The following is a 22,225-nucleotide window of genomic DNA, read 5'->3' as shown; positions in this document are numbered from 1 at the left end:
ATGGCTGCGACCATTCCGACGTGAACTTTTGGGTCATTTGAAACCCTTCTAGATTTCCCTTTAACACGTGGCATTGAACACTTATAAATGTATATAAGTGAAGCATTTCCCTTCATCTAGTTATTTCAGTCACTGTACATCAAAAATATTATGCATTATGTAATTGGTTTGATAATGACGACAGTCAGATAGATATAAAGATATATCATATAAGCAGTACACAATAATGACTAGATACAGGAACCATAATATACTGTACCAGAAATACTGTATTTTCAGACAAACGGAGTACAACAGTATACATTTTTAACAAATGTGTTTATTTTCCTTTCCAGAATAGAGTAGAATCATTGCCTTCAAATACCAAACATCTAAAAATGATGCAATGTCAGCTAAGATGGGAATCATTGTCTATAAAATGGTAGCAATATCCAGTGGACAAAGATAATGTAAGCATTTTGTTTTTTTAAATGTGCACATATTTACATATATCCAGTTTACAAAGTTTTACATGAAGATTTTGGTATGCATTAGCTGTAAAACAAATTAAATTTTTGGATGTATTATGTATGACCACAGCTATAATTGCTATATAGATCTAAACTAGGGCTGTAGGAACAAATTCCAGAAGTTGAATATAGTTCAAATAGTAAAAAGAAAATCAATAACAATCGATTGCTTAAGTTACTATACAAATGTGTATTTTTTAAAATGTTTTGGCGAATCTCACCCTTCTTGCCTTGGCCTACCCGCATGTCATGTTACAACGAAATGCTTATATAATAAATAATTAGCTTTTTATTGTTTCCCAACTGTATCGCCAGTTATAGGAGCTTAGCTGGCTGTCAGAGTCCTCTTCGACTTTATATATTAACTTCTAATAGCTGTACTCTCATCAACGTTAGTTTGCTAATAAACCATGTTACCATGGTGGCTAACACTAAAGTGAATCCATTAATGACCTTTCAGCTGTGTTTTCTAACATGCCAAGCACCGTTAGCCTTTACAACAGAGCCGCTTCACTACACTTGTTAGATAATGTTTCATTCCAGCATTCTCTGTTTATTTGGGTTCGTCGCTGTGTGCTCGTGGTTGAAAATAAATGTAAACAGAGCAGGGTGAACGCATGCAAAAATAATAAAACTCTTTTGTATAATCATAAAATTCTAAATTTTATATATTTTTTTTTAAGTAGATTATTGAAAACTGTAATTAAAGTAATATAAAGTATAACACAAATAACATCCTTTCCTAAGTCCTATCTGGCCCTTTGTCTAACTTAAAGTATCAACATGTAATGTGTAAATAGTACTTCTACTTTCAACGATTCAAAATAAACCGCAAGTCTCTTTTCAGTTCAACCAAACAAAGGGACAACAAAGGCTCAGCAAGCAAATTTGGGTCCCATTCATTTTTTACAGATGATGATGTGATGTGACAATTTTGCAGATGTAAATGATTTTTCAGGACCAAACAAACATGCAGAGCTAGAGTAAATTTGCTTTTAAATGAACTTGCGTGAAATCTCCTTCTCCAAGCAAGATTTATTTTGATCAAAAAAAGAACTTTTAAATTGCCTGAAGTACACAGAGCTAGTACAAGGCTTAGTTAGCATTTCCTTCCATTTTGAACCAATTCAGAACATTCTGCTGGTTCTCTGTGACCCATTTTATGTTGCTCATGGTTCTCTCAATGGACTGATCCACTGCCAGGGTCCCAGAGCCGAATCCAGTCTCAGAGTTATCTGCCTTAAACTGTTTCAGCTGTCAAAACAAACAAAACATAAAATGAGTGTGTTGTTAAGGGAGGTGATGCAACCATTTCAAGTCAGGCAGCAACAAATAACAACACAGGGACCATCAAAAAGTGCGGTTGTTAGTCATCCTAACCCCCAGACATATAAGACAGATTCAAATTACTATTAGGCTACATTGACATTACTACGTTTTGGTTTTCAAGCGGAGTGAGTTTTGAGCCAAAAGTGATCGCTGTGCACACAAGTGTTTTTAGCTCCAGTAGAAGAACTAATCTCCGGTTTAAAGTAACATGCCCAAACCGCATATCTCATCAACAGTCTCGTATAGTGAGCATGCGCGTGCGGGGTAAACAGGAGGCAGCATGTATACTCCGCCTGTTGCTGATAGTTGCCATGGTAACGTTAGTAGCTAAGTCTCAAGAACGAGACGTGATGACCCAATCAGGCGGCGAAACATTGGCGTCAGTGTTGGTGTTGCTAAAGGTCTCAGTTTGCGGCCGTTGAGACTGCAAGACAACCCAGGACATTGTAAACCAAAACGGTGTCAGAAGTGTTTTCTGACATGCCAGAGCAGTGTGAATGTGAGGTGTAAACACGGAAAATGATATTCGTTTTTAAACCAAAACGTAGCAATGTAAATGTAGCCTAAGACTTTAAGACACAATTTTACATACTTGAAACATGACTTGATTTAGGGACAGTTTAGAAATCTAAATAAATAAAATCTATCCAAAATGTATTTATTTCATCAGTGGCTTCTCCAGGGACTTTAGCATGTTTATATTATTGCCCCACATCAGATTCCAAATAGTAAATCTTTATATGAATTAGATCTGATGGTATGTCCTGAGATCAGGGGCCTTTCTCAAGCTGCATTCTTGTCTGTACTTGTGTTCTGACCCTTGTGTCCTTGTGTCCCTGTGGCTAAAGTACTGGCCCAATACACAAATTCGCATTTCGCCAATAACAGTTAAAATTACCGGAAATGTTCTTGACACTACCATTTTACTGAGGATAAACTTGTGAGACGATTTTTACAATTTGCGTCTGCCAATTCACCACTAAATTCACTTATGAGATCTTTTATGCAAGAAATCAACTGTGCAGATTTTGAATATACAGTAAGCAGTTTTATGAAAATCGATAGTGAATTAAAAGGTTTCTCCCAATTTGCTTCGGAATATAGAAGCTCCACAACCAGCTATAGTGCCTGCCAGGGCTGCTGGTTAGTCACACTCACAGACCCCGACTGTCAGCTGGCTGGAGCTCTGTCAGGACAACGGACTCGTAGACAGAAGGCTTTTATTTCCCTGTTGATGGATCATTTGTTTAAATAACACAACACAAATGCCCATTATTAGATTAATGAGAACCTTTGGTAATCTGCTTTTTGGGAGTTAAAAAGCTCCACAAGCGGATTAGCTCGCTAGCTGGATAGTCACGCTCCGAGAGCGACTAACGTTACAGGGCAACGGCCATTAGCGAGGCTAGAGGCGAGAGAGAGCGGTTTCTGACAGGGCAGAGTGATAATTACATTTCAACATGTATACATTCGATTTAATATTCAGTTCATAATTATTGTTTGGTGTGTTTGCTTTTCTTACATAAATAAATATTTTAGAAACTGAGTTTCAGTCTGCAATGGTAGATGAACATAAAGTGGTAACATGCTATGACAGTTATGCTATGTTATTTAGACTTAAGGGGAGACATCAAAGTTTAAAATTTCCAATGCTAATTTCGATCGGTATTCCTGGGCATGTATACAGTGCAAAATAATAATATACACAAATCACAATGTGGAACTACACTAAAACATGAAAATAGAGATACAAATTTGTTTGATTGTGATCAAAAACAGTCTAGAACAGAGATCTTCCTCCGCCAAATGATGTTCTTTTTTTTCAAGAATTAAAATGTCTGAAAATATATATCAATATGAATTCAACTTATTAATAGCAAAGATGAATTGGCCTATTTGTGAAAAAGGAAAAAAATGTGATTTACACATTGAAGATAAGTTTACTATAGGTAAGGTAGCCACTATGGTAGCCAAACAGTTCAGCTTAAGGATTCACTGTGCTTTCCACATGTATGTTTAACATCAAAACATGATGTATAAACAATATCCACTAATTTTCATCCATCCGGTCTGTTTAATGTGCAACTAAATTTTATACAGTATATGTATTAGGGGGTCCCTACGTCATACTCTTTTCAGCTAAGACCCCTGGTCTAGAATATCTAACCTGTTGAAGCTCGAATTCAGTGGAAAAACGTTTGGTGACTCCGTTGATGAGGTTGGAGAAGGAAAATGATCCACCACCATATCTGTGAGTGAAAACAAAGTCAAGGCAAAACAGATAATCAGGTTTATTTGTATGCAAATTAAAAGGATTTTTTTTTTGATTTTTTTTTTTTTACAATTGGTAAAAATTTCAAAACAGTTTTTCAGACTTTTCAAAATGCAGTAATACAAATCAAACACTTGAAACCAACCAAAAATAATTGGTTGTTGCACTAGTTAAAATTTTTAAACACACAAATCTATTACTACTGAAACAACATTACAACTACTATCTTAATAAAACAATAAAACTACACTCAGTCCCTGTGTTGTGCTCCGTCAAGGTGAGGCCTGCATGGTTTATGATGAGCATGATCGGTCAATAAAAGCTGCCACTGATAATAACTGACTGTAACGACCTATCTGCTGTTGTGTGATTGCATGACAATGAATTGCATGACAATGAATCATTTATTATGTGGCTGTGCTCCAGTTCGGCATGTGAAAATCATAGGTCACAGTGTTACCCAACACACCATATATCTGCATTCATTACAAACTTTTAGAACTGTTTCAGCACCTTTAAAATTGTCATGTTGTGGAATGACTGCTAAGCAGACATGGTTCATTTAAAAACTGGGTTATAGACTACAAATATGGTGCCTCATGTTTCATGGGAATGCAGTGATGTCAGCAACAAAAAAGTATTGTGTTGTACTCACTCCTTGAAAATGTATGACCATCGCGCCCTGACAAAGTCCCATGCCAGAGACTGACCAGCCACATTGTTGGCAATGTAGACAATGGTGGAGGTGGCATCCTGCTTTCGGATAAGGTCTGGATTCAGAGTGAACTCCAGGTATCTGAAAGGGTACAAGCAGGACAGTAAGTATATATGTGTGTGTACTGGTCAGTAATATTCAATTATAAGCTGTAGTACACTGTATAACAGTAAGGCCTTAACAAGGCTGTCTGTGAGCAGACCTGTTGAGCAGCCAGGGTTGATTTGTGCAGGCCAGGGCAGAGCGGAGTTTTTCAGCTTCACTAGCAATAGTGGCGTTCAGAAACTCTTCCCAAGCAAACTCCCACTCTTTAGCATCACCTGCTGCAATGGCGTTACAGTACACGGTGGAACGCAGGTTGGGGTGGATCCTGAAACAAGATGACATATTGAAAGTTCAGTACACCATAGATGATAGACCTATGGTTGCACGTAAAACACAGTAAAGAGACATTTTAACACTGGAAAGATAATAAGTTACACATTGAGATTATATACACTCACTTGTTAATGTTAGTGTCCATCCATTGATTGAACCATGTCTTGGTCAGATTTTGGCATTCCTCAAGGCCTGTCCTACAAGCCAGTCTGATAGCATTTACCTGATTATACCTGGAAGAAGGGAACACAGGAAGGAGAAGAAGCATTTACAGGAGCCCAGAAAGAAAACATGAAGAGTATACATGGGGACAGAGAAACAAAGAATATGCCTAACAACAGTTGGGTGGTTTCTTATTATTAGAGGCCAAGTAGTGCTTTGTACGTTATCTAAAATACTGTTTTATCACAACAGTAGCACCGGCTTGGCATGGCCTCTTTACAGTTAGCATTAGGTTTTCCAGCAACATTGCCGTATGGTGTACAGGTAAAAATGCACCATATACACCATGGGCAGATAAAATGCACCGTATATAACTGTAATATACTGGATTCTGTGGACACTGACTACTAAAACCAAACACTAGAGAGTGGTAACGCTAGCTGCTGCAAGCTAGCAAGTTCATAAAATATGTTTACAGCTGAACTTTCCTGCACATGGTCTGGGAGTGTGAACAGGTGCATGAGTTCTGGAATAAAACAACATCAATAATATCTGATGTGATAGGATATTGAATTCCTACTGACCCGATTGTTTTGTTACTTAATGACGACTCTAAATTACACATGCAATTTTCATCAAAAATTACTTTCTGCTGTCGCATTGGGAGACAGCAGAAAGTTTGGTTAGCTGGCTCAACCGCAACCAAGAAAATGATAGCTCAGCAGCAGCAGCACAAATATCAGTCCTAATGACCTCAAAATCACAAGAATTAGAGGAGAGTGACTAAGCAAGGTGTGGTTTCTGTCTTTGTTTTTTTTTATTTGTTTGTTTTTGTTTTCCTCAAGACCGCAGAGGGTGGGGTGTGGGAGAGGGTTTTTGTTCAATTGTATTTGTATGTTCTGTGTGTTCTAAATATTAAAAAAAATTGATCTAAAAAAAAAAAAATAATAATAATAATATGTGTGATTAAGCTAGACAGTAATCATTGGCCAAACCAGAGCTCTTAAAATGGACCAATGTTACAAAAGTCACATTATCAAGGTTGAAAATCCATAAGTATACAAGAGGCAACTTGGCCTATTCCTAGCCATAAAATAAAGACAACATAATTTAAAATGAACTACAGCTATGGTTTCCCAAGAGCTCGAGATTTTTTATATTGCTATAAAAAGACATGTTACATTGCTACATTATTACAGGGAAATATTTGATACTCGATTTCAATAGTTTGTTAAATTATGACAACTGCAGACTCTAAAACATTCTGATGAAACACTTAAATAGGAGATTACAACACTGGGTCATTTTCTTATACAGTGTAATAAGGACAATGCAGTGTTGATCTCAAGGACGGAGTTTACCTTTAGGCTGCTTGGGGCCCCCAACTAAAAGGGCCCATAGTTGAATTATAATAAGTTGAAAATCATCTTTTCTTTTCAAGTGTCATATTCTGTTAATGCCTTTCTTAAAAAGTATGATCTCCAAAACAATAAATGTCCATTTATGTCTCTTTACTCACTGGTCCATGTGTCCATCAGGTACGTTCTTCCAGTTGTCAGTCATGTTCTGATAGTATTGAAACAGGGGGGTTACCTGTTTCCTCAGATAATTCTAAAATCAAGCAAGACAGAGGTAAGGAAATGTGATAATTCCATGAAGATTAGAATCATAGAAATAACTTATTTGTATTAAGGCTCTTTTTGGCTGAAAGTAAGCACACCTGCATGGGACCATAAACCTCACTTCGATCAAACATGAGGTAGAAGAAGTCCAGGTTGTTCAGGGCTGACTGCCAGGGCATATAGTCTCTCTCCTTGTTCAGGTACGTGGTGGTACTGAGGGCCAGTACAGTAGGGATGATCTTTGCTCTTTGGGGTTACAAGATTGTGAAAATGAATGGGTTATCCAAAATTGAATACAACGTGATCATCTTTAATCAAAAGTCTTTAGTGTTCATAGTTTTACTCTTCAATACACTGGCAAAATAGTTCTTCATAAATAGGATCTTCATAAACCTACTGTAAGTCCGTGGTTCCCAAACTGCTGCCCCCCCTCTCCCCACCACCCCCATATAGGCCTATATGTGTATATTAGTTATACTTAACCTATATTCATACATACTTAATGTAAACGTCTGTTTCCCATGCCAAAAAGACCATTTGAAGTGAATTGAGATCAGCTGTTTCTCAGTGAAGCGGGGAGAGGGACAGAGAGAGAGGTGCACAACAACCAGCTGTTTCAGTCCAATCAGGCTCTTAAGATGGAATTGTGGCCGCTACTATGTATTTTCTTTGTTTTTGTATATAGGGTGTAGCTTCATCGTCTGCTTTACGTTTACCTGGCTGTCCTTTCACAAACTTGGCCATGCTTTGCTAGCGGTGCAGCAGAACCATGCATTAGGGTTCCTAGGGTGCACACCCCCCACTTAGGAACCATCGCTGTTTAGTAATGAATTAAAATATGTTGCAGCATCTGTGTCATGCTGGCAATGCTGTGCAATAGTATTTGTGGGTTACTTTTTTCTATAAACCCTGCTGATTGATGTAATGATGTTGTTGCCTAGAACGTCTTCAATAAATTCTTTTGGTTTTACTGAAGGTAACAATTAAAGTTATTTTTTCTAAGTCTCAGTAATCCAGATAATCATTCTGTTCATTTCTTTATTACATCATATATAGATACTGTATGATACTGTATTAGGACTTACCTGGCAAGGTTGAAGGCATCATCCACCAACTGAGCTCTGTTGATCACTGGAATAAGCTTGAAAAACAAGAGCAATATTCCTGTCACCACTACTACTACTACTACTACTACTACTACTACAACAACAACTCAGATCAAGAAGCACGTTCATCAACAGCATAGGAAAGCAGAGATCACATTTATTTTAAGTTGCCAAAAAGTATACCTTATGATCAGTCGTTAGACAATTTAGGAGTCTGTCCCAGTTTCCTTTGTCATAGTTGACTCTGTAGTAACCCACCACGTTGAGATTGGCCAGCACCCACTCAGTCCCTGATGCCTTCATCGCATTAATTGTGACTACAAAAGAAAGGGATGTCAGAGCTTGTCATTCTTGTCATACACAAGACCAGAAAATGTAGGATAATTAATTTGTCAATGTTTGCTTATTATTTGTCTTTGGGTGATTTTCTTCACACTTGGGCAATAAACTCTTAAAGGGGAATTTCTGTATTTTCAAACATGGACCATATTTTCCCATGCATTTTTGTGTAAGAACAAAATGTGAACAAAAGTCTTTGAAATTTGTCCAGTATTGAGCGAGAACACTATAACAGGCAGTCGCGAAGCGGACTGCAATGTAACCCTATGGGGCAATAGCGACCGTCAATGTACATTCACTAAAAGTGTGCGTTTTTGCCATTGACAGACTCAGATTGTTATTGTGCAAGTATTTGATAACGTTATAATGTCCAGTCTAAAATTCTCCCACAGCCTGCAATTTACAAAAAGTAAATGTATGTGTGTGCATTTTATAAAGTTTGTGATGTACTACGCAGTATCATTTCAGTTAATTATGATAAAGTCCCTTAGCTCTTGTACACTCCTCTTCTGTTGCTCCGTTGTACAGAAGACCATGTGAGGCGAAAGTAAGCTTTTATTGAAACTTTAATGTAACGTCTCAGGTTACACACAACGTGTAAGTCTACTCCACTCTCAAATGCTTTTCTACCCCTTTTTCTTTAACCATCTCCTCAATTCCCAAAGCCACTTCGGTCAGAGAGAACATGTCATCAATATTTTTCATTTACCGTCGTAAATATTTATTTCAGGATTACGCCTATGAAATTAAATTGTAAGACTGCATCTATGTCAAAGTACCCTGAAAGATGACCAAAAAAGTATTCCTGTGGCTCAACTTTGATCAGAGTGAGGGTATAAATTGAGCCATCTGGAGGTAAACTGACAATCTGACATTTTAAGATCAGTGAACAATCCAAAATGATTATTCAATATTCCCTTTATCAACGTTGAAGGGAAATATGAATTATTGCTCTCCCTTGCAGTTCCTCCAGCCTTAATTGCTTGAGTTAGCTTCTTCAACTCACCACTCAGTGGGAAAAATGCATCATAAACTGTGCATTAATGTGTTAGTACTGTCAAGTCCTTCTTAAAAGCATATTTTATCACTTTCCTTACTTTGCGAGAGTCATTAATTTTTGGTGTGACTGATACCTCTAGTCTCTAATCTTTTCAGATGATTTTTAATAAAAGGTTGATAATTGATCATCTAGGCCTAAACATTTGTGTGATGCTTTATTTACGTTAAAGTTCTACAGTGATTGGGCTTGGGTGTGGCCATATTTCATATTTGGTTGGTATATCCTGCAACTAATGTGACCCTAAATTGCCACGGAATAGTCCATAGCTCAATAGCTCCATAAAAAATAAAGCTGCCTTGCCTTTTGCCCAAAAATGTTTTAGCTCCACTTACTTTCATTCAGAAGTAATTTTATTTATCAGCACAAAATCACCATGTTATTGTTGGTGTCTGTACACCTTACTTGATTTATCCTTCAGCCAATGGGGATCCTGGATTTTTCCAGTCTTCATCCACTTGATCGGAACGATCCATTCATAACTGTAGAATAAACACATGTATTATTACATCTACATTTAGTTTAATGTGTTATTTTGTTTGTCTGGCACAGAACTGTTAAAGGGGGGCTGTATCATTTATATCATAATGACATTAAAATAAAAATGATTATGCATTAATTAGGGCTGTCAATCGATTAAAAAATTTAATCTAATTAATTAAATACTCTGTGATTAATTAATCGAAATTAATTGCATACATAATTAACGGTCCCTGAACCGATACTTTTTAAGAAAGTAAAAAAAGAAAAGAAAAAAAAAAGGGTACTAAACAACAGTTGGTGACATCAAAGAACGGCTTGTTTATTGCTAAGGCCATATGGTCAAAATTAAATGATTTAATAATAATGTATAACAATAACAATAACTTATTTCACTAGTAAATTGCTGTTGAACGACAGAAACAACAGCCAGATTGGAAAAGGACATTTACAATAACTTCAAATGCACCACGAGGCTGTAGTTTACCAGTTTCATTGAACGCACTGTCTGTGTTGTTTCTCCGACGGCAGCTGCAGATTGTTACATACCGGTGTTGAATCCTCTACAGTAAAACACAGTCAAACTTTACACCGTTTAGCATTAGCTGTCAGCATTTTAACCGTGTTTAATCCAGCTACTAGCTAGCGGTAGGCTAACGTTAGCTGCTGTTGAGTATTGTGTTAACTAGCGTCACATGCAGCGGTGTTTGTGTTTCCTGTAACGTCTGTTTCAGAGCATCAGAGAGAAGCGCAGACATACAGTGGCACCAGATTTTCGTCTGTATGCAAACGTCAATATGGAATGGATTAATCTGCGTTAATTTTTTTAACGCGTTATTTTTTCTCTGATTAATTAATCGAAATTAACGCGTTATTTTGACAGCCCTAGCATTAATACATAGAAAAAAACTCATAGTAGCATACTTTTTAGCAATAATACTAGAATGTATAGTACTAGTGGAGATAGCCTAGTTGTACTACTATAAAATAAGTGGTAATACTAAACTAGTAGTAAAGGCAGGAATAGCAGCAAAATGAGTATTGTAACATGAGTTGTAATACTGTATACATAATGATAAATAGCAGCAGTAGTATTATAGACAAACACCAAAAAGTATGAATTGATTGGTCTAGTGGGAAAAAAGAGAGAAAGGCATTGTACGTACTTGAAGTGAGATTCAGAAGTGACATTAGAGTCTGGGTCCAAGAGGAAGTGCTTCTGGGATACAAGCCCAGTCTGGGTATCTATGGTAACCACAGGAAAGCCCATCTGCAGCACCCAGGTGTTCATGATGTTTTGGACAGTGTCAGGAAGTTCAGTGACACTAGCATTAACAGCCTGTAGAAGCAGACAAACAAGAAAAAAATGATGTTACAGCCAACAGTAGGTTGGCACGTACTGGAGATCCTTTTGATTAAACCATTAGCTAAATGTTCAAATCTAAGTGTCTTTAGAAAAGAACGTGCCATCTGCAGATGTTTCCATAGGTCAGTGTAGACTGCATTCCCAAATGCAAATTCAGCCAAGTAGGTCTGCAGGGACAAAACAAAGATTAGTTATTTTGCTTTGGAGGTGTTTCTGCTTCACCTGAAAGCATTGCCGCTCATACAGCATTGCAAATTGTACATATTCTACATTCCAATAATTGGTGAGTTGGCTGATTGTTACTGATTCTGTTCTAATGCCACATATGAAGAAAATCATCCTGCCGAATGGCCTGATTGCAGTGCTGGTTGGAATTCCTTAAGTTTCCTATGCCTTATTAGATATTTTAGAGTTAACAAATGTACTCGGCTACGTTACTAATGGAGAATTAATTTGTTAAGACCATGTGTACCCAACCCCTGTCAAAGGTCAGTAATGTAAGATGTACTGTGTCAAATCAAAGGGGACTAAGCTACACAGTAGCATGTGGTTTCAGGTAAATATTAAATTGTATGTATCCATTAAGTTCTTACTCTGAGTCCCGTTGTGAAGACGTCTTCAGTTAGGAAATCCGACAACATCCTCAGAACAGCTGCTCCCTGAGGATGAGCAAACGCATGTTGAATGTTTCTCAAGATCAGTCTGTGTTTAAGGATATTGTGACAAAATCTTTTACATATTGAAGGAAAACAGAAAATATTATTATTATAAATGTATGAGGTTACCTTGCTGTATGAGATAGCATCAAACAGCTCACTGATCTGTGCTGGTTTCTGGATGTCCTCTTCTTTAGAAGACAGAGGGTGAGAGGAGGCAAGGGCATCGACGGCAAACACCCTGTGGACATCACTGAGCACGATGAGATCTGTCTATTATGAGACAAACAAGACAGTATGGCCAAAACTCCACCGATTAATGTCACCATCATCCTACATTACACTTTATTGTGGCCAAAAGGTAGGAGGGAAATCCTTACCAGGTTCCAGTCGGGCTCAGCATTTGCTGCTCCCAGGTACTCAACATATGATGCAAAGCCTTCATTTAGCCACAAGTCATTCCACCATCTCAGGGTCACCAGATTACCAAACCACTATAGGAACAGTACAGAGAAACAGTGTGAATGTTCCAAGAAAAACTAAAGATTAATAAGACAGCATTTTATAAGCTCCCAGACCTGAAGACTACAGAGTTGGACTTGAGTCACACTGTAGTCCAAACAACAAGGACTTGAGACTTGGCTTGGACTTTACAGCATCTCTGTATGTTGATTTAAATCTGTTTTGATGAGACTTGTGACAGGGACAGTGACCACTATATTATATACATTGTGAACGTAAATTCACCTGAATGATTTGCTGATCATACAGCATTTCAAATTGTACATATTCTACATTCACATATGCACACACGTGCATTCCACAGGCCGGGCAGGATGTGAAGGGATGGAGTTTGATTGCATGAGGGCTTGGAGTGGAAGGTAGACACCAGCTAATAAACTGAGACGCTCCCTGTGTGGTCTGGTGTGTGGTGGAGGACGGAACAAAACCGTGGCACAGCCAGAACGTGTCACTTCCAGGCCTGGTGGTAAGTGATAACTATTGATTGATGGTAATGTTCTCACAACACATTTGAAGAAAATCATCCTTCTGAATGTACTGAAATTCCTTTATAACTTGCCTTTTCAGATTTTATCAGATGCACTCTGCCATTTTACTAATAGATCATTAATTTGCCAAGAACATGTGCAACCAAACCCGAATAAGGAACCGTTATGCAAGATTCAAAAGACATTGTGAAGTTAAACAGTTTGCAGTGTTAAAAACGAACCATGTGAGCCAGTTCATGAGCGATGATGGTAGCAATCCTCTCCTTGTTGGAGTTGGAGGAGAACTCTTTATCGTAAAGCAGTGCTGTCTCTCTGTATGTGATCAGGCCCCAGTTCTCCATGGCTCCAGCATTAAAGTCTGGTAGAGCTATCTGATCTGCATCAGGAAAGATAATATTTGTGGTTGATTGCCTGTAGACTTACTACTTCTTATAAGTTGACCAAGTAAGTTCTAACTGCACCGGTGTTAAAACATGTAATCTGGAGGGAGGAAATTATGAATGTGTAACAATGTAACAAAATTTACTAGGGATGTCACCACTACGGTTCTAAAACAAAAATCAATCGAAATGAGCTTTCGAAAGCAGGATCGGAGATCTCTCCACCCTTGCCTACTTGCCTGTGTCTAAAGACAACAAAAAAAGCCTTCAAAGACGACACAGCGTTGCTTACCAGTAGCCTGCAGCCGGATATTTCTAAACATAATGTCCACTGCCAGAGTCGGAGATGACAGAAAAAAACAACAGAACTATAAAATCCTCCTGCTTCCCTGAAGTCACCGGTGTGACAAGTGAGGTAAACAACGAATATGTTCTTGACAGAAAAACTGCACTTTGTAGGCTATGCTACACGTAGGTACAAACGCCGCCAACATATTTGCAGGCATCATAAACATATAGATTTGACTGGGGAAAAGAATATTGACGCAGGCAACTCTTCCGTTCTCATTTAAGGCAGGATCTGGTGGCTTTTTGCGGGTGAGGAAACTCAAATTTCTGTCAATTAGTGGCACTTTTTTGTTTTTGTTTCTAACAGTTTGTTCCCAATTGAATGTTATTACATTTCAAATAAATTATTTAAGGTTGACAACATGGCCTTAGTGTTGTAAATTCGAAAACAAATATGGCGGTTATATCACACTTGATACCATGTGGCCTATTTTTCTAAAGAAGAATTGGAAAGGTAAAGGACAGTTGCCAGGGCATAAAACCAATGATCTGTTGATCTTTAGGAATCAAGACTTGATAGTCTATAAATGGAATAGCCATCAGTGTTAAAAATATATATATTTAAATCAAATCGAATCAAGATTATCAAGATGTAGCTGTTAATAATTGATGCTGTACATAATCTTCTCCTGTTCGCAAAGCCCTGTCATAAAATGTCAAAACAAAGATAAAAGCATTCCTGCACTGTAATAAGCAGATAAGTCTTGCACTAATCAACAACAGATCAGATGATGGAGGAGTATTTTTATGTGGTGTTCAGAATGACTGACAGCTGCTTTATTGGAAGTGGCAGCAAATGTCTCAGTCTATAAAATAAAAACGTCATTTAAGGGTTGACCATAAAAACGCACATGATGGCAATAAACATGAATCCAAGAACTGCTGACTACTGAGGGGAGGGGAACCGTTAACTCGGAGGATTACATATTAATGTATAACCTTGGTATGTGTACTGCAATGTACTAAATACACGTGGAAAAGAAAAAGAAAAGTATTCAGGCAACAAGTTCAATAGCATACATTTAACAAAGGATAAGGATATTCAAAAAAAAGCATTGCCTCAGATCATCATGTGTAATGGACTTACCAGACTTTGGCAGAGGGTAGCTGGAATTGTAATACTCCTCAAAGAACTTAAGAATGGGTCCAGTTTTGTTAAGGGCGTACTGTCCTTGCCCAGCATCAATAGCAGGCTTCCTGGCAAAGATGCGGATCTAAACCCACATCACATAATACACACAATAAAACACATTACACAGTCTAATTATGCACATTGCTGTTGTTAGCTTGAATATCACTGTCAGAACAACATGGAATCTCTGTGGTTTTAAATTGATATAACCTCTTTTATACATACTGTGTATATATATTTATACTTATATTGTTTATATTCTAATACTTGATACATACTGTGTACATATTTAGACAATGTGTGACATGCACCTACAACACCAAAACAAATGCCTTGTATGTGTAAAAAACGTACTTGGCAATAAAGCTTTTTCTGATTTCTGATCTTTGATTAGATCTTCTATAAAATTGTTCTGATGTCATGAATTCTGTTTGTGAAAAAGAAAATTGTGGCTGTTGATGTGTTGCTTCAGCATGATCATCTTGGATATTAAATCTGTATATTGTTTCCTGTAACAGTGTATTTTTAGATACTACCATCGGATGGCAACAGAGTCACACATTTTGAAATCCTACACCTGGCTAAACTCACGTTCATATTACATTGCCCATAGGGGCCCCTCTCCAACCACTAATCATTAATTACAATGACACTTGGATGAGTACAAGAATGAACCATTTTGTTTTCTTGTTTTACTACAATGTAAGTTGCTGTGTATGTTAGGAATGTGGATACCTAGGCTGATGATTAAAACCTAAGTTTTGAAAACTAAACTGTGTTAAGTGCTATTTGGCACTATAACAATACCAGTGTGTGAACCTATGGTCTAGATAAGGGAAGCTCTAAAATGTTTTAATTAAGGAAGACCTACTATATAATACAATTTATTTCCAATTTCATCAAAAATCAGCGGGTTCCCCTCGTAGCTCACCTGGTAGAGCCTGTGCCCACATGTACCAAGGCTCTGTCCTTACAGCAGTGGCCACGGGTAAATTCCAACCTGTGGCCCTTTGCTGCATGTCATCCCCTCTCTCTCCCACCTTCCCGCCTTAATCTGTCTTATCAAATAACGGCAATAAAAGTGCCCCCCAAAAAAAAATCAACAACAAAAAAGAAAATCAACATCTGGAAGTATCTTGGTGGTATATTCTCCATTTACAATAGAAAAGTAACAAAATACCTGACTAAAGCAAATAAGAGACATGATTATCTGAATTTGAACAGTCATTGACCACTTAATATTGAAATGTTTTACTTACAAAACCCATGTATCTTTTCTGAATTCTAATATCTAAATTTGTGACCATTGAACAAAAAAATATTCAAATTAAGCTTTTTTTAATTGCAACTTAAGAAATTTCATATTTTAAGTTCAAAGAAGTGAATTCCAAACAAATAAACTCAGATACACAGTTTTTAAAGTAAAATATTTCAATATTAACTATTCAGTGGCTGTTAAAATTCAAATACTTATGTCCCTTATTTGTTTCCATACCTGTCCTTACCATGTGTAGGATTTGAAAATTGACTTTGGTGCCCCCCCAGTAGTAGTATCAAATAAAGACACCTTCGCAGAATGCACATCTCTAAGTTTCATGGAAATACAAGCTGCATTCAGGAAAGACTGATGACAAAATCTCTTTTACTTACCAAAACTCCATCAATGGTGTTATTGATGAAGGTATAGTCACTGACAATGAAAGCCAACAGGTAGGTAGACATTTTCTCAGTTGGCTTAAAAGCTGTCTTCAGTACATCGTGACCTTCAATGTTGACACTGCTTGATTCTGTAGAAATACAAATTAATAGAAGAACATATTTATTGTTTTAGTTTTTAATCTCTGACATTTAGTTAATCTTTTTGTTTTTGTAAACATGTCACTTTAACACACCCTGCTGTCCACAGTCTTAGATCACCCTAGAAATGATGTTACATCCATTGTTCTCCTCATATATTCAATTGATTTTTGATCTGGAACTGTGAAAATAAGCCTGTCCAATTATCATTATAGTGCAACTAACCTTTTTCCTCGCCATTGGACAGGGCGACAGTTCCTTTGTCGTGGATTAGCGTGATGTGAAAAATAGCTTTCATGGCTGGCTCGTCAAAACAGGGGAAAGCCTTTCTGGCATCTGTTGGCTGCATCTGAGTAGTAGCAACAACCCTGACAGAAAATAGACAAATTAAACGTGATGCTTACAGAAACAACCCAATAGCATTATGCTTGTGTGGAGTTTTACAAAGAGCCTGATGATAAAAATGTATATACATTTTGATCTCAGTGTCAAGCACAGAGCTAGGCCTAGGATGTTCAGCCTACATTAGCACAATAATTGGAAGTAGGGGGGAAACTGCTAGCCTAGCTCTATCAAAAGTGAAAAAAACCACTTCCCAAAGGCTTTAAAACTGTTTTACTTGCATATTATGTTGTCTTACAAGATACACAATTCGAAATAGAAATGTTAAAACAAGACTGCTGTTTTAGCCAGTCAGTGCTAGGCTTTGATGGCATTTCTTGACCAACAACTATTAGGTAGAGTGGCTGCATATTATGTCTCAAAAAGAACCATGCACCAGAACAAAATCTAAGTGAGGTGGTGACTACATTGCCATCTAACAAGATAGAACATGCCAAGAAGACATTTTGGAGTTGTTTTAAGCTAGGCTAAAGCTAGCAAGGAAGATTTATACCAGATTTAGACTTCACAATATTTGTGTCTGTTATGATGGTGAGATTAGGATTTTAAAGTCATAACTTCTTGCTGTGACTTGGCCGAGAGACATGACAGACTACACGTTGGTCCCCGACCAATCAAAGCTTGCCATCTTTCACAAAACACATGATGTTATCAGAAAGGAGCGCTAGAAACGGACTTTCAGGAACAAGAATGTAACTTAACAATACTGTATGTATGAAGCTGGCTGTCTTGTGTTCAAAAAAGCGACTAGCGACTCCTCTATTTCACAGTTCAACCGAGCAACAACATCATTCCTCTTTCGCTTCGCTATATTAACAGTTGTGTGTGGAAAAGTGCTCTGCGCTCATATTGGTCAAAATCATGGACGTGAGGGAACTCGTCGTGAAGGGCAAAAAAAAAATCATGCTAGTCTTTCAGTTGGCACGTCGTGAGGCAGTGTTGGTTGTGTCCTCTATGATACACTACACAGGATAAAACGATCAATTGTTGCACCCAATGCCCATTTTCGGCCGAGTCGTGTTATAATCTTGCTGATAATCTGTAGTCTGATAAATTGATTGATTGAAGTTACACTGACTGTAGATAAGACGTCAGGCTATTCTTCAAAATAGTAATCAAATGTCTTGTGTGAGATCTTATTTAGAACATTTCTTATTGATCACTGCTGGCTACTGCATGTTCTGCAACCTCTGGGATTCACTTTTGCTCTAATTATGTTTCAAGGCGCATCTTTTGACACCATATACACATACTTTTTCACTCCGTCCTCAAAGTATTCACTCCTATAGAAGCCTCCCAGGTCATCAGCCAGCTCTCCAGTAAAGTCAGTGTAGAGGTGGTACCTTTGGCCCGTACTCAGTTTACCATCCAGCTGTAGGACCAGGTACTGAGTCACATTCTGGAGCCATGAAGACTTGATTGAGGGGGCACTGACCCCACTATTGACTGAGGTGAGCATTGCCAAGTGGCCATTCTCCAAATTGGTGTAGTTCAGCTTATTGGAGTGTATAAGAATCAGGTCAGTCTCCTCAGCGCACTCAAACTCCACATTGGATGAACCTAAAAAACATGAAATACAGTTACTTAAACTGTGATCAACAGTCGGATGGTGGCTTTGGCTATCTGTATCCAAGTTTTAAAATAGGTATATCATTCTTTGTGTGCAGGTAGACAAGTGCATTGTTCCCCAAGTGGTTTTGTGTGAAGCACATTGAGCTGACATTGTATGAAATGTGCTATATAAATGAAGCTGACTTGACTGGGTTGAGACAACTCTCCTGCTTCATAAGCTAAATACACCATTTGAAACCAATAACATGATCTGCGAAACACACAAAGCTAATAACAGGGCTTTGGTAGTTTCTGTACTTAAATTACCACAAAATGTAGCCCATTCTGTCAACTGCTCTATCTATATGATTGGAAATGAATTGTCAAGCTTAATGAGAATCCTGTGTGTTATGCTATATGGACATTTAGAGAAGCAGGGGCTTTCCCTTTATTATATCTGCTGCTCAACATACAACATGTTTTATAAGTCTAGGTAATGGTGTCTAACAGCAAATTTAAAGCCCATACAAATGCACACACCATTATTTGGGCTGTGTAAACCTCTTGGTGTGTACAGACTATGGTTAACTAACATGTCCCTCCATCTCCCAGGTTAAAGTTGAGTTAGAGTTGATTGTATATAGTGCATTGTATATAGAACTTGATGACCTTACACAACTTGTAGGATTATTACCAACTTCAATTTAGAAGATTTAATTCACAAACCTGTACGGGTGGATCAGGTTTTGACACAGGGACTTTAAAATGCATTTGCAAAGAAATTTAAAAGCTACGAAGTGCTTCATATGAAGCCATAAAACTGTGATAAGTGAGTCAAGTAACAGGATCCAAAATCCCACCAAGCAGAAGGTGTGTTTCTTCTTCTTTTACCCTCTACGTACCAAAGCCAAGCCAAGCAAAGTATTTCATAATCCTTCCACAGTTACTTACAGTACACATTCCACTAAATCAATTCACACAATACTGTCTGACTAGTTTATTATGTTCTCTAATTATCATACTAAAAGGACAGTAAGACTCATTGAATATGTAAATGCAGTCTTTAAAAAACATTTACAGATTTGTTTTACACTTTTAGGCTACAAGTGGTGTTATAATTTTGCAACTGATGGGTTAAAGCTGTGATTTATCGACCTTCTATTAGTCTTTATCTCCATCCTATCCTATTTAACCAATGCCTCCAAATTCATGGTGGTTTTAATTCTTGTTGGCTGAGGAGGATACATTTAGACCCCGAATACCAGATGAATGCAACTACTTTGGATGAAAGTAAGCCTTCTTGCTCCAGAGAATCATAGATGAGTATTACAGTACACTCATAAAAGCCTTACCAGTAAAGATGTAAAGTCCATTTGCATCTGGAGTCAGTCGCGGCCACAGGGTTAGATTATAGTGATTGGGCACTAGGCTCTTGGGCAGCCGATACTTGTCCCAAGGTTCACTAGGCGGGGAAGGTGTGGTGTCGGGTGGTTTGGATGTTGGTCCTCCATCAGTTGGTAAAACCTGGTTATTATTTTTTGCCTTTTCCTGTGAGTAAACAACAGACAGAGCAATAATAGTAGCCAGGGCCCCTGCACACAGGATGATGGCCACTATCCCAACAGCTTTACTGATGTAGAAACCTTTCCCCATGTTGCCTGCCTGTGTTAGAGTCCCACTGAGACACATATGGGTGGAAGGTGAACTTTTATATGTAGCCATTTGTAGCATCTCCCCTCCCATTCACTCCACCGGGTGATACATTAACAGTGGGATTGTAAAAACCAGTCTCAGTTGATGATGACAAAATTGGCTCTGTCAGATATATTCATACAGATAATTATTGACTTTTAACTACATTATTTTATTGTCATTTAACGTAAAGTACAGCACAAGTGCAGTATAGGAATAACTAAGGTTTTGAGGCAGAACTAGAGTTTTTCATGAAAATGAACTAGAACTATGAACTAGCTTTTCCAGTTCATCCGAAATGCACTGTCACTGAGATATTTGAAATGTGAGCCTTTTTTAACTGAAGCAATGGCAGTTTAAAATATATCCACACATGACAGCTTTTAAAAGAATAATTTGGGAAATACTGTTAGCCGTAAAAAATGCTATTGTATTCATTCATTCATGTATCTGTCTGTTTTTCTTGGCTCAAGTTTGATTATGCAGAGTCTAACAAAGTCAGTCAGTATTCGCCTTTATACCCCCCACTATTTGTAACTTTTAAGAATATGTTTTTATTTATTTTTATTATTTTGTTATTATATGTTCTCACTACGTTGGAGTTTAACCCGGTGGACGAGAGGGTCGCCTCCCTACGCCTGCGGGTTGTGGGGGGGAAAACTCTGACTGTTGTTTGTGCATATGCACCAAACAAGAGTTTTCGGCCTTCTTGGAGACCTTGAGTGGAGTCCTGCATGGGGCTCCAGTCGGGGACTCCATAGTTCTGCTGGGGGACTTCAACGCGCACGTGGGTAATGATGGAGACACATGGAGAGGCGTGATTGGGAGGAACGGCCTCCCTGATCTTGTTGTTGGACTTCTGTGCTAGTCATGGATTGTCTATAACGAACACCATGTTCGAACATAGGGATGCTCATAAGTGTACTTGGTACCAGAGCACCCTAGGCCAAAGGTCAATGATCGATTTTATAATCGTTTCATCTGATCTGAGGCCATATGTTTTGGACACACGGGTGAAGAGAGGGGCAGAGCTGTCAACCGATCACCATCTGGTGGTGAGTTGGGTCAGGGGGTGGGGGAAGACTCTGGACAGACCTGGTAAGCCCAAACGGGTAGTGCGGGTAAATTGGGAACGTCTGGAGGAGGCCCCTGTCCGACAGAATTTCAACTCACACCTCCGGCGGAGCTTTTCGTGCATCCCTGTGGAGGCTGGGGGCATTTAACCCAAGTGGACAATGTTCAAAGTTTCCATTGCTGAAGCTGCGGTGAGGAGCTGTGGTCTTAGGGTCTTAGGTGCCTCAAGGGGCGGTAACCCACGAACACCGTGGTGGACACCGGTGGTCAGGGAAGCCGTCCGACTGAAGAAGGAGTCTTTCCGGGATATGTTATCCCAGACGACTCCGGAGGCAGCTGCAAGGTACCAAAGGGCTCGAAGGGCTGCAGCCTCTGTCGTGAAAGAGGCAAAGCAGCGTGTGTTGGAGAAGTTTGGAGAAGACATGGAGAAGGACTTTCGGTCGGCACCAAGGTACTTCTGGAAAACCGTTTGCCACCTCAGGAGGGGGAAGCGGAACCATCCAAGCTGTGTACAGTAAGGATGGGACGCTGTTGACCTCAACTGAGGAGGTAATAGGGCGGTTGAAGGAGCACTTTGAGGAACTCCTAAATCCGACTAATACGCCCTCTATGGTAGAGGCAGAGCTGGAGGATGAGGGGGGATTGGCATCAATTTCCCTGGTGGAGGTTGCTGAGGTAGTTAAACAACTCCACAGTGGCAAAGCCCCAGGAATTGATGAGATCCGTCCAGAAATGCTTAAAGCTCTGGGTGTGGAGGGGTTGTCTTGGTTGACACGCCTCTTCAACATTGCGTGGAAGTCTGGGACGGTGCCTAAGGAGTGGCAGACCGGGGTGGTGGTTCCCCTTTT

General features: G+C 38.6%; 1 protein-coding gene across 1 annotated transcript; it reads right to left on the bottom strand.

Moving 5' to 3' along the window:
• Nucleotides 1-1,604: 1,604 nt before the first annotated feature.
• Nucleotides 1,605-20,282, bottom strand: LOC144521591 (aminopeptidase N-like). The gene is made up of 21 exons (XM_078256147.1): nt 19,964-20,282; nt 18,314-18,620; nt 16,880-17,026; nt 16,512-16,641; nt 14,817-14,943; nt 13,223-13,377; nt 12,372-12,485; nt 12,121-12,264; nt 11,929-11,994; nt 11,437-11,502; nt 11,136-11,308; nt 9,895-9,971; nt 8,277-8,410; nt 8,073-8,128; nt 7,086-7,233; nt 6,885-6,976; nt 5,329-5,436; nt 5,028-5,195; nt 4,766-4,906; nt 4,006-4,087; nt 1,605-1,763 (listed from the first exon to the last, which is right to left on the bottom strand). The coding sequence occupies exons 1-21, from the start codon at nt 20,262-20,264 to the stop codon at nt 1,605-1,607; spliced, it is 2,895 nt and encodes a 964-aa protein (XP_078112273.1). The 5' UTR covers nt 20,265-20,282.
• Nucleotides 20,283-22,225: the final 1,943 nt, after the last annotated feature.

Source organism: Sander vitreus, chromosome 8, assembly GCF_031162955.1.
Source record: "Sander vitreus isolate 19-12246 chromosome 8, sanVit1, whole genome shotgun sequence".
Taxonomy (NCBI): Eukaryota; Metazoa; Chordata; class Actinopteri; order Perciformes; family Percidae; genus Sander; species Sander vitreus.
The sequence above is the reverse complement of the archived record's forward strand: the minus strand, read 5'-3'. Positions and strand labels throughout refer to the sequence as shown.